The sequence below is a fragment of the Sander lucioperca genome, chromosome 3 (genome assembly GCF_008315115.2).
Source record: "Sander lucioperca isolate FBNREF2018 chromosome 3, SLUC_FBN_1.2, whole genome shotgun sequence".
NCBI lineage: Eukaryota > Metazoa > Chordata > Actinopteri > Perciformes > Percidae > Sander > Sander lucioperca.
In genome coordinates this window covers 5,042,680-5,060,179 of record NC_050175.1, presented here as the reverse complement: position 1 = coordinate 5,060,179, position 17,500 = coordinate 5,042,680, and the positions used below count along the sequence as shown (strand labels likewise).

The 17,500-nt window shown below is 42.7% G+C and overlaps 2 protein-coding genes and 1 long non-coding RNA gene across 3 annotated transcripts in view; 2 read left to right on the top strand and 1 right to left on the bottom strand.

The window, feature by feature from the left end:
* LOC118494678 (nuclear factor 7, brain-like) overlaps nt 1–947 on the bottom strand; it is an 11,506-nt gene extending 10,559 nt beyond the window's left edge. The window contains exon 1 of the mRNA XM_035999191.1: nt 1–947. This exon is cut by the window's left edge and continues 449 nt beyond it. Within this exon, the coding sequence (XP_035855084.1) occupies nt 1–766 (766 nt within the window). The 5' untranslated portion in view covers nt 767–947.
* Nucleotides 948–8,438: 7,491 nt separating this feature from the next.
* LOC116056306 lies at nt 8,439–10,313 on the top strand. The gene is made up of 3 exons (XR_004106542.2): nt 8,439–8,660; nt 9,268–9,395; nt 10,192–10,313. It is a non-coding gene; the product is annotated as an uncharacterized LOC116056306 (long non-coding RNA).
* A 1,565-nt stretch (nt 10,314–11,878) lies between these two features.
* The window catches only part of LOC116056305 (WD repeat-containing protein 88-like), a 28,427-nt gene continuing 22,805 nt past the window's right edge, over nt 11,879–17,500 (top strand). The window contains exons 1-2 of the mRNA XM_031308500.2: nt 11,879–12,228; nt 13,612–13,722. Of these exons, the coding sequence (XP_031164360.2) occupies nt 12,109–12,228; nt 13,612–13,722 (231 nt within the window). The 5' untranslated portion in view covers nt 11,879–12,108. The remainder of the gene's footprint in view (nt 12,229–13,611; nt 13,723–17,500) is intronic.

Here is a 17,500-nt window from a genome sequence, read left to right as displayed (position 1 = left end):
TCTGAGAGGCTTTATAACTGCTGAGGAACGGCACGCTGTCTTTCTGCAGGTCTGCTTCCACAGCAGAGATGCTGTCTGACAGAGAGGAGATCTGCTCCTGAATCCTCTTCATCTCTCTGCTGACAGTCTTCCCCCTCTGCTGCTCTTCCTCCCTCAGAGCTGCCAGTCTGGACTCCTCTTCCTCTTTCAGGAACTGGTGCAGCTTGTTAAACTCGGCTCTGATCTGACTCTCTGTAGACAGCAGCTGCTTCTTGGAGTGTTGAGTTATTTCATCGTATGTTTCCTCCACTCGTCTGTGTTTGTCTCTCTTGTCCTGCAGAGACTGTAAGTCAGATTTCAGCTGCTCCTTCAGATCTCTGACTGCTTGTTCTACAGGAACCACCATGTGACCGTGGTGGAGAGAAAACTCACAGAGAGGACACACAACTCTATCTTCATCCTTACAGAACAATTTAGGCTCTTCTTGGTGTTTACTACACACCACCTCCACCTTCTTCTCTCCTTTTTCTGTCTCAGATGATCCAGATTTCTGTCTCCCAGCAAAGTTGTCAGCCAGTTCCTTCAGTGTAAAGTTCACCCCAATATTCTCTTTTAAGGATTTTCTTTTACAAATGGGACAGTTTTTGTTGTTAGCTTGTTCCCAGAATGTGTGCAGGCAGCTTGAACAGAAGCTGTGGTTGCAGCTCAGAGACACAGGATCTCTGAAAGTCTCTGAACACACATGGCAGTTCAGGTCACTTTCAGCAAGAGCGATTTTCTCAGCCATCTGTCTTTGTATCTAAATGTCTCTCAAAAACAAGACTCACCGAGTTACTGTCCCTTCTCTTGACTGCTTCAGATCTTCCCGTCGTGTGTTTTCCAGCAGAGATCTCTCACCCTGTAATGGTGTCTCAGCTCCGTTCAGCAATGTCAACGTCTACTGTCCTCATCACTCACCTGATACCAGGTGAATTATTAACAGCAGGATCGTTCAACATTAGCATCGTTGATGTAGCTGCAGGAAATGAAAGGTGTAGTTCAGTTTAAACTGATAATCTGATCAATATCTAGAAATAAAACACAGTGTTAAACTATCATTATTGATGGTACACGAGACTAAGATCTGTTTATACAATATTGTGTTTATAAACAGCTCTTTACATCAAATCATAGCAGCTGTGTATAAAATCTGAGATTACAGGACACACACACACACCCATACAGAAACACACACTCACACACACACGCACACACACACTCCGAAAAACACACACAGAAACAAGCAGATGCGCACACACACAGGCACACACACACACAGAAACACACGCACAGAAACAACCACAAACACACACACACACACACACACACACACACACACACACAGAAACAAACACAAGCACACACACACACACACACACACACACACAGAAACAAGCACAGACACACACACACACACACATACACATACACACACAGATCTTTCGTACACATAGTATTTAAAGTGGTGCTTTTGTATGATTCATTGTGGAGAAACTCTGATTAATCAACAATGAAAATCAGCCCTAGAGGTCCCAAGACAAGACGTCCGTTGATATGGACACCTCACATCTCAGCCTGTTCTCATGAAACCATACGTTCATATAGCTACGGGAAGTTAAGCACTGTAGTTCGTTAGCATTCCATGTTATGTATTGCTGTATACATGAACCACATTGACATAACAACACGGTTAGTCCTGTAGCGAGAAGGTCGGGGTTGATGGGTGGGGCATAAACCACAGGGCTTTCAGGCCAGGGAGCAGAGTTTGCTTCCTGTAGAAAACAAGAGACTTTCACCGGGGAAATGTGTGTTCCTTTGGAGTGTTTTTCCTAGCCCTAACCTTAACCCCCTAACCCTAACTCCCTAGCCCTAACCCTAACCCCCTAACCCTAAAACATCTTTAGCGATTAACCAAAGGTTTTCTCTCTCATCTCTCTCCTGAAAAAATACTTTTTTGTGATCAACAATTAGCTATTTTTTTTAACAAAAACCAAAACATACAACTCACAACTTGAACACATCCCCCCCTTTTCATCACCACACACACACAAACACACAAACACACACACATACACACATACACATACATATACTCACAGACACACAGAGACAGACAGACAGACAGACAGACAGAGACACACAAACCTTCATTCATGGGTAACTTTCAACAAGAGCAGTTTTCTCAGCCATCTGTCTTTGTATCTAAATGTCTCTCAAAAACAAGACTCACCGAGTTACTGTCTCTTCTCTTGACTGCTTCCAATGATCCCGTCGTGTGTTTTCCAGCAGAGATCTCACACCCTGTAATGGCGTCTCAGCTCCATTCAGCAATGTTAAAATCTACTTTCATTTCCACTCACCTGTCACCAGGTGAACATTTCAACAGGCTGACTCACACTAAACCAGTTTGACAACATTTTTATTTCTCGGCAACTGTAACAGAAAACATGTTGCATGGCAGTGTTCATTTCACCCAGTCGGACTAAATATACGTCTCTCTCTTAAGTTACACTTCTATTAATCATAGTTGTTTAGTGTTGGGTGGCCAACCCAAATCTATCCCAGAGTTAGAGGAAGACATTACAGCTAGAATAGAGGATAGCTTTATGCAGAGCATGAGCATCGTAATTGGACAATTCCTGAATTGCGTAACTAAACCTCGTGAGGCAGAGATACTGTCACAGCAGTATCATAGGCAGAAATAATACTTTGGGCTGGCCAGTACAAAAGTGAGTGAAAACCTTTCGATTTTAACCTATTCAGGCTAAAATATATTTGCACCTGCAGAACCAGCAGCATTGGCTCTGCACAGCACTGTTATAAAATGAACCATTTTATTGCACAAAGTGGCAACTAAACATGAACCCAACAGCAGAGAAGGTGTTTACATACTGCATGACATAGAATAGCCTACATCAGACAGAAATCACACATGTGCATTCATAACAGCATTGTTGCTTCAGGACTATGATCAGATCATGAGCAGCCAATGAAAAGAATGAAAACTTCCAGACAAGCACTGTTTGAATTATGAAAGATATAATGAAAAGTGGCCAGTAAGGCTCCAAATCTTAGACAGTGTATCAACAGGCAGTGACAGGATCAAAGAAAACTAAAAACTACGTCACTCACAGATAAGTTATCTTCTTATTTAATGTTGGCAAAACACAAACACTTTTCAGCTAGAAGCCATCATCAGTGTTCACCATTTCTTACTAAATAGGAAGGTTACTAGGTTACTTAAATAATAACGTAAGAAGCATGAAACCCGTTTTACTTGATGTTACCTCTGTGAGGGCCAGCACTCAAACACACTCCTCTCTCTCTGATTGGCTGTCAGCTCCGCTGGGGAAATGACTGCACATGCTGCAGAAAAGCTCGTCCTTATTTACACTGGATTCTATCCAAGAAAACTGTCCTTACCACTTTAAAGAGAAGCCATTGTTGTCACGGTAACTTTTAACAGTACACTGCTTATCACATCCACAGGGCTCTCAAGGGGGTCAAAGGGGGAGGGGTTTCATTAATAATATTATTATTAGAGTTTTTCTTGTTATTAATAATTGCTCAGATTTGCAGAAGAAAGGATTTGACACATGGCACTGACAATTCAACAGTATACAATTTCCGCAAGATGTGTGTGTGTGTGTGTGTGTGTGTGTGTGTGTGTGTGTGTTTGTGTGTGCGCGCGCGTGCGTGCGTGCGTGCGTTCGTGCGTGTGTGTTTGAGAGAGAGAGAGCGCTGTTTTTTCATTGGTTGTTGCGTTAAATCTTACCCAGATACAATAGTGCTATTTTCTGATTGGCTATTGTGAAGCCCCTTTCTTTTTTTTGATTGGATGATAAGTGGCAGGCTCGACTAAGAACTCCAGGGGAGACGTGCTTGGTTCCTGCCGGTTCCATAGTGAGAGCGACGCGGCCAGAGAAATTTTGGGCACTGCGGCATATTAAATATATTATAAATAGTTTTTCCGTGTGAGAAATACAATGTGTGTGTAGTGGTGTGTGCAGTAAGCTTTGCACCCTGTTGGTTCTTGAACGCACCTCAACTAGATCAAATTAGCTCCACCCAGGCCAAACCCCCTCATTAGCTGAGCTTATATAAAGCACCTGTATCATCATGGCTGCCTCTTGGCTTTGTCTCTGGCTGTTGGTTGCCACATGGGACCATCTCTGACTTTTAGGTATGTAATTGTGTTAAGTCTGTTTTATGCTTTCAAGGTGTTTTTAAATACTTAGTTGTATATTTTGCAGCAGTCTGCTACCTGCCTGTCTGTTGGGCCTGGAAGGGATTCCAAGCTCCCCTGTCTGGAGTGGTGTGATGAACTCTCCCTTAGCCTACTGAGTACATATGAGTGAAGGTATGAGTAACTTAAAGCATGGGAGTCTGGTATGATCACTACCTGAGCTAAATGTTCACACTGCTTTTAAACTTGTCATTAATGTAATCTGTAGTCTGAATTGTAGGTTGTCAGCTGCTGTTTTGCCTTAGTTTAGTTGTTTCTTGTATTTTAATCATTTTAGTACATCTTTGTTAGTACCCCAGGACACTCCCTGTTTGATTTGTTTGCATTTTAGGTTATCAACTGGTTTATTGTTTTCTTGATTTTGTTAAATTGTTATTTTGCTTTCCAGTGGAGCTAGTAGCCAGCGTGTGGTGGAGGCTAGGCACGTTAGTGTGGTTCCCTTCACAGATTGTAGTGATAACAGCACGGTGACACGATTTGTGGTGACACGATTTGCAGTGAACCGGTTTGCAGTGACTCGATTGCAGTGGGCACATGCGGTGTTGGTGTTGGTGCACCCCTGGAACACACCCTTAGTAGACTGTCTCTCCACAGCTGGCCTCTGCCCACTTTCCCCCCCTTTCCTTTGATAATTTAATCCATAACTGGGAGTGTATCTGTTTTAAAAGAATTAACGTGATTGCTAAATATATATTGTAATAAAACCTTTTCTACATTTTCTATGGCAATTTGAGTCAAACATCCTCATTTCTGACCATCCTCTTTACAGGCACTTCCAGTCCTAAATTATCCATTAATAAATGAATATTTCTTTTGTGATTCAAATGTTCATGCCATCCCATGTTCAAAAAGGAGTAGGAAGAAGTAAAAACATTTCTTTCTTTAAGAAATCTTAAAGTCAACTTCATAAATTAACTTTCTTTGCATTCATTTGATTCCCAGTAAAGATACACTGGTAAGAAATGCTTTCCATTGTTAATATGTACTTAAAACCGTTCTGAAATGCAAAAAAAATAATTTTAATCATGTGATAAAACGTGATTAACTATAGAAGTTCAGCGATTTAAAAATTAATCGTTTGACAGCCCTAATAGGGCTTTTGTTAATTTATTGATAAACGATGTACTTACTGTAGATGTACATTTTATTATGCAATGTTTTGTGACCTGTGTGATCTTAGCCCGTGGGACTACGGATGGAAATTAGCCCTTGGCTACAATCCGGCATGTTTACATATGTAAGGAGATAACATAGACACAGGCTAATTATTGATCACTAAAATGATAGTTAACATTAGGAATTAAACTTAAACAGCTAATGGAAGTCCAAACTGCCTGAGAGCTTCTCCTGTACTATACGGTAATTCCTCTACTATGAGACAGTAAGTCTCGTGGTTATGACCCAATCGTTAGCCTATTTTTATAAAAACGTCTGCTACGGAGCCATAACGTGAGGTACAAGGTAATGGAGCCTTTTATACATTGTCGTGTTTCTTTAGAAATAAACAACGGACAAATAGAGTCTTTAAACTCTTCAGATGTAAAGTTATTCTCTGTCAAAGTGACGTCAGAATGAATGGCAGTCAATGGGATGCTAACGGGAGGTGATGGCTTGGTAGCATCAGAATGGCGCCTTAGGAGCTACGCGTTGTGGAGAGAGGCTTACCCCCTTGGAACAAACAAACGCACGGTATCTGCTAGAAAGAGCCGCCAAAACTGGCCAAAAATGAATATTCCTTCTAAACACACAGGTTAGAATAAATATTCAAATATCTATTTAGGTGCATTATGTCCATTTAAAGCGTAACTCTCGCCAAAATGTAACCTAGGGTCTTTTTGTGAATGTACCTGAGTCAAACTTTCGTTTAAACGCATATTTAGGACGGAATCGCCACTTTTAAGATTTACTGTATTTTCTGATGTTGGTTTATTTTTCTCAAAATATCACAACTCCAAATCTCAGAGAGCAAAGATGAGATATATTTTGAATGTGCACAAAGTTCTGAACATGAGCAGAAATCTTGCTCAAACACATCTGAAATATTACAGTCCAGGGCTTTATTAATTCATTAAAATGAATTCATGTATCATTGAGGTGAATAATTGTCATGTGAACATTTAAGGAGGTTACTTCCCTTTCACTCTTAAGCCCCCGACACACCAACCAGACGGCCCAAAAGCCAGCAGACCTGCCAACGTGTGCGCATTTTTCATACTCGGCACGCATTTTGACCCTTAAGGACGCTTGTACGATTCGCTGCTCTCTAGGTACGCATTCTGTTGCATCTTTCATTTCGCCGGTTTCAGTTTCTATGCGATCTACATCTATGACGTTGATTCTGCCGCTGAGCCACAACATGTAAGTGGAGTGAAAAGCTTTCAGCCAATCAGAGCGCTGCATTTTAACCCTCCGCCCACCTGCCCCTCCTAGCCAAACGCTTCGCACATTTAATTCAGTTCAGTGCCTCAAGCGAGCTGGGCTGGCTGGATAACTGTAGGCTAGTTAGGACTGTCCTCGACTAAAGAAATTCTTAGTCGACTAACACTTATATGATGTTGTCGATTAATGGATTAGTTGATGTAATCGACAGAGCTGTGCTCTTTGAGAGGTGGTTAAGACTAGAAAAGCACAATATAAATGTAGTTAATGAACCATCTGTAAAACTGACTTTCTCCACAATTAATCCTGCAAAAGCACCACTTTAAATCTTGTGTTTACCAGAAATTTTCTTGGAAATGAGTAATTAAGCATGAATAACCATAAAAAATGACTTATCAACTAAAGAAATTTTAGTCGACTAAGACCAAAACGACCGATTAGTCGACTAAGAGGTGGCAGCCCTAAGGCTAGTATGCCATGACTGAACCGCCTCAAAAAAAGGTTTGGAAACCAACTACGGAAACTTGACAGCTATCGGGAGAGATGGCCTTGCCTCCACGTGTCCAGGCTACGTCATCACGCGTTCTGCACCGTGTGCAAGACAGACATCGATATCAGTCACGAAGGGACGACAGGTAACGAACACAGAAATACTGAGTCGGGTATGGCTGCAGCCTGGAGACCTCCCGTCTCATGCCTCCCGTCTCCCGTCTCACGCCTCCCGTCTCACGCCTCCATGCCCCCTAACCTAACCGTGACAGGCAGCACGGTGGCTCAGTGGTTAGCACTTCTACCTCACAGCAAGAAGGTTCTGGGTTCGGATCCAGGTCGTTCCGGGCCTTTCTGTGTGGAGTTTGCATGTTCTCCCCGTGTTTGCGTGGGTTTCCTCCAGGTGCTCCGGTTTCTTCCCACCATAAAGACATGCATGCTGGGTAATTAGGACTACAGTTGAAAATTAGCCGACTGGCTAACACTGGCGCATTTACAGAAATGTTGATTAATGTGCATTGTCCTAATCAAATAAACTTACAAACTAAACTTAATTTAGAAAATAATTCAGGATTTCGTAGGCTATTCTGAACATCTGAGTTTAGCGTTTGACGTGCCCAGGCCCAGGTTGGCAGGTCTGAGCCAGTCGGACTGATCAGGCTCCACCAGGTCCAAAAAGTTCCTCAGAACTCACTGAAGAGACGCCAACTTGAGCGTACGCTCTGCGTGTGCGTGAGACGTAATACGTCTCCATAGCAGCAGGCGGTGCTAATCTGTATTGTTGCCCAAAAATGAAAACCGTCAGCTGATTGGACGAACGCGTCACGTGGGTCTGGCTTCTCCTGGATTTCACAGCCAGACTGTCATGGCGACTCGTTCAGAATACGATCTCATATTGGACTAAAATAGTTCACCGAAACGTGTTTCTGAAAACATTTGAAGAGAGAAATAGGCCGTGCAGCTGCTGAATCTGTCTTCATTTCAGATCAACAAAGGTCAGTTTAAAAGATCTTCATCAGATGTTTAGAGATTCTAGTCACGCTCATCCTGCTCCCCGTTTCCTGGTTAGCTCTCCACCAATCAGATGGCTCATTGAGTCCGAGTGCCCGCCCTCTGACCCAGCAAGTCAGGTCGGCCATAATGAAGGCCGACGGCTCCTCCGACGGACGACGGCACGAACACACCGAACAGACTCGAGTCACCGACCTCGCCAGACGGTCAGACGGCCGGTTATCAGCTCGGTGTGTCAAGGCCTTAACAGTGACGTGTTATTTTTTATTTTGAATGTGTTTTAGTTTAAACGTGGAGCTGAAGCTTGTCTGTGTTCACGGTGTAAAAACCCGCGGGTGGAGACGTGTTTTTGAGAGCGTAGAGAGCCGGATGCATTAAACTGGCTGTTGTTCCCCGTTCAGACAGAGGAGGCGCCGTCTCCGTCTGCTCGCCGCGAGACGAGGAGAAACCCAACAAGAGGAGCCGAGAGAGGAAACACAAGAACAAGAAGCAGCACAAACACAAGAAGGACAAGAAGGTAGAAACAGGCAGACTAGAAGGTAGAACCAGGCAGACTAGAAGGTAGAACCAGGCAGACTAGAAGGTAGAAACAGGCAGACTAGAAGGTAGAACTAGGCAGACAAGAAGGTAGAAACAGGCAGACTAGAAGGTAGAAACAGGCAGACTAGAAGGTAGAACCAGGCAGACAAGAAGGTAGAACCAGGCAGACAAGAAGGTAGAAACAGGCAGACTAGAAGGTAGAACCAGGCAGACTAGAAGGTAGAACCAGGCAGACTAGAAGGTAGAACCAGGCAGACAAGAAGGTAGAACCAGGCAGACTAGAAGGTAGAACTAGGCAGACTAGAAGGTAGAAACAGGCAGACTAGAAGGTAGAACCAGGCAGACAAGAAGGTAGAACCAGGCAGACAAGAAGGTAGAAACAGGCAGACTAGAAGGTAGAACCAGGCAGACTAGAAGGTAGAACCAGGCAGACAAGAAGGTAGAACCAGGCAGACTAGAAGGTAGAAACAGGCAGACTAGAAGGTAGAACCAGGCAGACTAGAAGGTAGAACCAGGCAGTGAAATGTCTCCTCATTCGTTTGATTCTTCTGGTTTTAACTTCATACTCCTTTTCCCTCCAGAAGAAGAAGAAGAAGAAGAAGCACAAGAACAAAGGAAAGCAGCAGAAGAAGAGTAAGAAGGAGACGGACAGCAGCGGCGAGGACAGCGGCGAGGACGCTGCACAGGTGTCGACTCAGGAGCTGCTCAAAAGGTGACACGTCTTTTGGGTTGGGCGTGAGCGTGTCGGCTGTGTGGCGTGAGCGTGTCAGCTGTCGGCAGCCGCCACGCCACGATCACGCCACGATCACGGCACGATCACGCCACGATCACGCCACGCAGCCCGTGTGTAGGAGGCCTTAGACCTCTCCAACCATGCTCCTAAAATAACGGAACAAAAACAGAAAACACACAAGTACCGTAAAAGCTAAATCTGAATCTAAGATGAAAATAGTGCTCGTTAAGAATGAGTAATGAAGTCTCCCTCTCCTCCTCCCTCTCTCTCCCTCTCTCTCTCTCTCTCCCTCCCTCTCTCTCTCTCTCTCTCTCTCTCTCTCTCTCTCTCTCTCTCTCTCTCTCTCTCCCTCCCTCTCCCTCTCTCTCTCTCTCTCTCTCTCTCTCTCTCTCTCTCTCTCCCTCCCTCTCCCTCTCTCTCTCTCTCTCTCTCTCTCTCTCCCTCTCTCCCCCTCCCTCTCCTCCTCTCTCTCTCCTCCTCTCTCTCTCTCTCTCTCCCTCTCTCTCTCTCCCTCTCTCTCTCCCCCCCTCTCTCTCTCTCCTCCTCTCTCTCTCCTCCTCTCTCTCTCTCTCCCCCCCTCTCTCTCTCTCCCTCTCTCTCTCTTTCTCTCTCTCTCTCTGTCTCTCTCTCTCTCTCCCTCTCCTCCTCTCTCTCTCCCTCTCTCTCTCTTTCTGTCTCTCTCTCTGTCTCTCTCCCTCCCTCTCTCTGTCTCCCTCCCTCTCTCTGTCTCTCTCTGTCTCCCTCCCCCTCTCCCTCTCTCTCTCTCTCCTTCCAGACTGAAAAATGTCCGGTCTCTTGAGTCCTGGTGAAGACAGTGAGCCGTGTCCTCTGTGAGGACGACCGTCAGCAGATACCATGTTGTTCTCATTTGAAATAATAAACGTGTTTATCATTTAATGTGGATGTGTGTTTGTTGTTATTTTACCCATTCAGTGAGTTTGGGAAAATGTAGAAAAGGGGAAAGAAGAAATGCAAAATTAAGCAGTTAAGGAATAGAGGAGATGGATACTTTTTTTCAACGTTTATGTCACTTTTGGCGAAGTTTGCGAAGGACAGACATATCAACAAGGACAAAGTGGTTGGCAGATCTGCCACCATGAAGGAGAGGAGGATGAAGATTTAATAAGGGACCATGATATGTATATAGTTCTGGAGGATCGTTAAGCAGACAACAAAATGGTAAGACAAAAAATCGTCTTTAAGAATTTATATTTTAGTTATGAATAAGTCACTCAGAATGTTATAAATAAGTTTTCATGTAGCACCTGTAGCCTCCCTATGGAGTTGTAGACAAACGTGTTCAATATAGTATAATAGTCTCATGTCAGTTATATAGTCTGGCTCTGACTGAGAGCTCTTGGCCTGTTCAGCACCACGGACAGCGACAGCTGTTCAGCACCATCACTGTCCATCAGCTGTCTCTGTCCGTCAGCTGTCTCTGTCCATCAGCTGTCTCTGTCCGTCAGCTGTCCATCAGCTGTCTCTGTCCATCAGCTGTCTCTGTCCATCAGCTGTCCATCAGCTGTCTCTGTCCATCAGCTGTCCATCAGCTGTCTCTGTCCATCAGCTGTCTCTGTCCATCAGCTGTCTCTGTCCGTCAGCTGTCTCTGTCCATCAGCTGTCTCTCTCGTCAGCTGTCTCTCTCTGTCAGCTGTCTGTCCGTCAGCTGTCTCTGTCCATCAGCTGTCCATCAGCTGTCTCTGTCCATCAGCTGTCTCTGTCCATCAGCTGTCTCTGTCCGTCAGCTGTCTCTGTCCATCAGCTGTCTCTCTCCGTCAGCTGTCTCTGTCCGTCAGCTGTCTCGCTCCATCAGCTGTCTCTCTCTGTCAGCTGTCTCTGTCCGTCAGCTGTCTCTGTCCGTCAGCTGTCTCGCTCCATCAGCTGTCTCTCTCTGTCAGCTGTCTCTGTCCATCAGCTGTCGCTGTCCGTCAGCTGTCTCTGTCCGTCAGCTGTCTCTGTCCGTCAGCTGTCCGTCAGCTGTCTCTCTCCATCAGCTGTCTCTGTCCGTCAGCTGTCTCTGTCCGTCAGCTGTCTCTGTCCGTCAGCTGTCTCTGTCCGTCAGCTGTCTCTGTCCGTGGTGCTGAAACATTGTTACTTTGTTCGTATTTTCTTTGTATTTTATTTGACATAAAGGCTAACTGGGCTCAACATATGACCCATTATAACATGCATCAGATATTTTACTGTTTTTATTTAACGGTTGTAATTTTAAAATGACTTGGTAGCAGAGGGGCCCGTGATGAAGCTCCGCCCCCACTGTACTGAGAGTCTAGCTCCGCCCCCACTGGACTGAGAGACTAGCTCCGCCCCCACTGGACTGAGAGTCTAGCTCCGCCCCCACTGGACTGAGAGTCTAGCTCCGCCCCCACTGGACTGAGAGTCTAGCCCCGCCCCCACTGTACTGAGAGTCTAGCCCCGCCCCTGAGAAAAGGGGAAATAAGAAATGTAAAATTAAGCAGTTAAGGATTAGAGGAGATAGATACTTTTTTTTCGACGTTTATGTCACTTTTAGCGAAGTTTTTCCGACTCTTTTCGGCGTTTTTGTGGCATTTTTTCATCTTACTTCCACAGCTCCTGAAGCCACCATGTCGAGTTGTTGCTATGGTAACGTTAGTAACGGACGCAGAGAGACAGAGAGAGAGAGACTGGCTAACGCACAAACATAATATCACTTTAACTGACAGTTTCTACAATGGCGTCGAAAAACATCGACCCTTTATCAGTTGAGGAGCCTTCAGGAGCTGTTGAAGATGAGGAGGAGACGGAGGAAGAGCACAGAGCGGCAGCAGGAGGGTGGAGCCGGGAGACTCAGGTAGAAACTACGGTAACTTACCGGTTAGCTCGGCAGCTAACGTTGGCTAGGAACGGCTCGTAAACTGACCAACGTCAAACGTTAGTAACAAACGGCAATGCGTAGTGGAGGTTTTTAGGTTATTGACGTCTGTTAGCGTCCACTAAAAGTTCTGTTGTTGCTGCTGACAGACTGAGATTATTATTCTAAGTGTCTGACAACATTATGGGATGGATCCCTACAGAGATAGACCTTTTAGTTAAAGAGTAAGATCCTTTTAGTTTAACATGAAACAGCCCCGACATCACCATCACCAAACTACACCAGACTCCATGTAAATAATCACTAATTTTAGCGTGTATAGAGCCAACATATTTTGACATGTAAATCGGTAAACTATGTGTTTATTTCAACCAAAACTAGAGTTGTGATGGTTGTAACAGTGGAAAGATGAACCACGACGTCTTTTCATAGTTTTATTTCGTTTCTGTCGACTTTGAATGAACACGGAGTTATTACATGGAGTCTGGTGGGTTTAGCGAACGCAATTTCGTGGCTGTTTTTATGTTTTAAAATAAGGATCTTATTCTTTAACAGAAAGGTCGACCTCCTTATGAATACTTTCCATAATGTTGTCAGACACCTTTTAGTTTAACATGTTTAAATAATCAGTACATTTAGCGTGTATAGAGCCAGCATCACCAAACCCACCAGACTCCATGTAAATAATCACTACTTTTAGCGTGTATAGAGCCAGCATGTTCCCATCAGACTCCATGTAAATAATCAGCACTTTTAGCGTGTATAGAGCCAGCATATCTCCACCAGACTCCATGTAAATAATCAGGACTTTTAGCGTGTATAGAGCCAGCATATCTCCACCAGACTCCATGTAAATAATCAGCACTTTTAGCGTGTATAGAGCCAGCATATCTCCACCAGACTCCATGTAAATAATCAGGACTTTTAGCGTGTATAGAGCCAGCATATTTCCACATGTAAATGGGTGAATTAAGGGTTAATTTCAACCAAACCAGAGTGGTGATTGTTGGAACAGTGGAAAGATGAACCAAGACGGCTTTTGGTAGTTTGATTTAGTTTCTGTCCACTTTGAATGAAGTGTGTTTTACGATGATAAAATTACTGTTTATTTGAATGAAGTCTGGTCATGCTATATACTGTACAATACAGCCTTATTGAGATATTAAAGTCAAATATCTGAATACTTCTTCCACATCTGGATATGACTACCCCACATTTATATAAATTTAATTCAGTTGCACGTCAGCCAACCATAACATTATACAGTTTTACTGTGTAGTGATGCAATAATATAACGGATGATACTTGTTTTTCAGCGTGTTTGTGATGTAACGGTGCTGTGGTGCGTTCACGTGTCCGCAGGTTCCTGGGAAGGTGTTACGGGCTCACAGTGACGCCGTGACGGCCGCGCGACTCTGCTTCAACGACCGCTGCCTCCTCAGCTGCTCCGCCGACCGCACCGCCATCCTCTGGATAATATCCAGTATATACTGCCTCCATCCTCTGGGTAATATACAGTATATACTGTAATCCTCTGGGTAATATACAGTATATACTGTAATCCTCTGGGTAATATACAGTATATACTGTAATCCTCTGGGTAATATCCAGTATATACTGTAATCCTCTGGGTAATATACAGTATATACTGCCTCCATCCTCTGGGTAATATACACTATATACTGTAATCCTCTGGGTAATATCCAGGGGAGATATTGAGGCCATGTGCACCACGGGTTCTTTGCGGAATCTCATGAGGAGTTTTCTGTTGACAAAATATTGCGGCATGTAAATTTAAATACTAATCCAAACGCCGCAGCAGGCTAAGACATGTGGGTTTACACTGAAGACGCGTCACGCTGAACCATTGCACTTGATGGAATGTCTTTATTGATCAATTTCACGAGCTTAGCAAGAGACAGCACTTACTTGAATTGATGCATTTCATAAGCCGTGCAAAGATACCTCAGACAGTGCAGTAACAGGAGACAACGATGGTGACGTTCAACAGAAAGTTTCTCCACGTGCTCACCCTGCAGCAATCATCCAAACACTCCGCTCACCCGCACAGGTGAACACACACACACACACGCATTAATACAGACACCACACCCCCGGTGACACCCACCGTAACCAACAACGTCACTATGCGCATGCACATACACAACGGCACAAAAAGGAGGAAAGATAATAAAAGACTAATCAAACCCAATTTATGGCTCCTACAATACAGTATATACTGTAATCCTCTGGGTAATACACAGTATATGCTGTAATCCTCTGGGTAATATACAGTATATACTGTAATCCTCTGGGTAATACTCAGTATATACTGTAATCCTCTGGGTAATATCCAGTATATACTGTAATCCTCTGGGTAATATCCAGTATATGCTGTAATCCTCTGGGTAATATACAGTATATACTGTAATCCTCTGGGTAATATACAGTATATACTGTAATCCTCTGGGTAATATCCAGTATATACTGCCTCCATCCTCTGGGTAATATACAGTATATACTGTAATCCTCTGGGTAATATACAGTATATACTGCCTCCATCCTCTGGGTAATATACAGTATATACTGTAATCCTCTGGGTAATATACAGTATATACTGTAATCATCTGGGTAATATACAGTATATGCTGTAATCCTCTGGGTAATATCCAGTATATACTGTAATCCTCTGGGTAATATCCAGTATATGCTGTAATCCTCTGGGTAATATACAGTATATACTGTAATCCTCTGGGTAATATCCAGTATATACTGTAATCCTCTGGGTAATATCCAGTATATACTACCTCCATCCTCTGGGTAAAACCCTTATGTCCATAGATGAATTTAAAACTACTGTAAAGAGTGTTGTGATGGAGACATGTTCTTGTTTTTCTTAAGAGTCTCATTGGGTTTTTATATTTTTATTTTTAACATTTTGTACTTCTTTTATCGTGAAAATGTAATTTGGTGTTTGTTATGTATGCATTTGTGTGATTTGGCTGCTACCTTGGCCAGGTCTCTCTTGTAAAAGAGATTCTGAATCTCAATGGGACCTCCTGGTTAAATAAAGGTATAAAATACACAGTATATACTGTAATCCTCTGGGTAATATACAGTATATACTGCCCCCATCCTCTGGGTAATATACAGTATATACTGTAATCCTCTGGGTAATATACAGTATATACTGTCCCCATCCTCTGGGTAATATCCAGTATATACTGTCTCCATCCTCTGGGTAATATACAGTATATACTGTAATCCTCTGGGTAATATCCAGTATATGCTGTAATCCTCTGGGTAATATACAGTATATACTGTCTCCATCCTCTGGGTAATATCCAGTATATACTGTAATCCTCTGGGTAATATACAGTATATATTGTAATCCTCTGGGTAATATCCAGTATATACTGTAATCCTCTGGGTAATATCCAGTATATACTGTCTCCATCCTCTGGGTAATATACAGTATATACTGTAATCCTCTGGGTAATATACAGTATATGCTGTAATCCTCTGGGTAATATACAGTATATACTGTAATCCTCTGGGTAATATCCAGTATATGCTGTAATCCTCTGGGTAATATCCAGTATATACTGTAATCCTCTGGGTAATATACAGTATATACTGTAATCCTCTGGGTAATATACAGTATATGCTGTAATCCTCTGGGTAATATACTGTATATACTGTAATCCTCTGGGTAATATCCAGTATATACTGTAATCCTCTGGGTAATATCCAGTATATACTGTAATCCTCTGGGTAAAACCCTTATGTCCATAGATGAATTTAAAACTACTGTAAAGAGTGTTGTGATGGAGACATGTTCTTGTTTTTCTTAAGAGTCTCATTGGGTTTTTATATTTTTATTTTTAACATTTTGTACTTCTTTTATCGTGAAAATGTAATTTGGTGTTTGTTATGTATGCATTTGTGTGATTTGGCTGCTACCTTGGCCAGGTCTCTCTTGTAAAAGAGATTCTGAATCTCAATGGGACCTCCTGGTTAAATAAAGGTATAAAAAAAAATAAAAAATAAATACACAGTATATACTGTAATCCTCTGGGTAATATCCAGTATATACTGCCCCCATCCTCTGGGTAATATACAGTATATACTGTAATCCTCTGGGTAATATACAGTATATACTGTCCCCATCCTCTGGGTAATATACAGTATATACTGTCTCCATCCTCTGGGTAATATACAGTATATATTGTAATCCTCTGGGTAATATACAGTATATACTGTCTCCATCCTCTGGGTAATATCCAGTATATACTGTAATCCTCTGGGTAATATACAGTATATACTGTAATCCTCTGGGTAATATACAGTATATACTGTAATCCTCTGGGTAATATACAGTATATACTGTCTCCATCCTCTGGGTAATATCCAGTATATACTGTCTCCATCCTCTGGGTAATATCCAGTATATACTGTAATCCTCTGGGTAATATACAGTATATACTGTCTCCATCCTCTGGGTAATATACAGTATATACTGTAATCCTCTGGGTAATATACAGTATATACTGTAATCCTCTGGGTAATATACAGTATATACTGTAATCCTCTGGGTAATATACAGTAAATACTGTAATCCTCTGGGTAATATACAGTATATACTGTAATCCTCTGGGTAATATACAGTATATACTACCTCCATCCTCTTTTCTCTGGATATCAATGAACATAATTGGCCAAAACTATGTTTCTGTTAGCACTTTGAGATTGCTGTAATGTAAAGTGCAATACAAATAAAATGCATTATTATTATTATTATTATTATTATTATTATTATTAACCCTTTCCTTGGCATAGCATCGGCGACAGACACCCAGGATATTAAAGTGCTCATATTTTGCTCATTTTCAGGTTGATAATTGTAATTTGAGATTGTATCAGAATATGTTTACATGTAAGTAGTTCTATACAATTTATTTTGTAGATTAGGGTGAACTAGTGTGTGTTGTAGCAGTGTTTTGCCATTGAGAATGAGCTAGCATGCTAACGGTTAGCCCCCTAGCCCCCTCGTCTCAGCTAGTGATGTAGAAAGCCGTGAAGATGTTGACCAGCTCACCCAGAGACTGAAGGCAAGACACATTCAGAAACCAGATCTCACTCAGAACACCATGGATGGTTTTATCAAAGTTTGTATGCGTGTGGAAGCACCAGAGACACAAAATAACTCCCCAAATGGTCCGTGTAACGCTTATCAGTTAAATATTCAAAG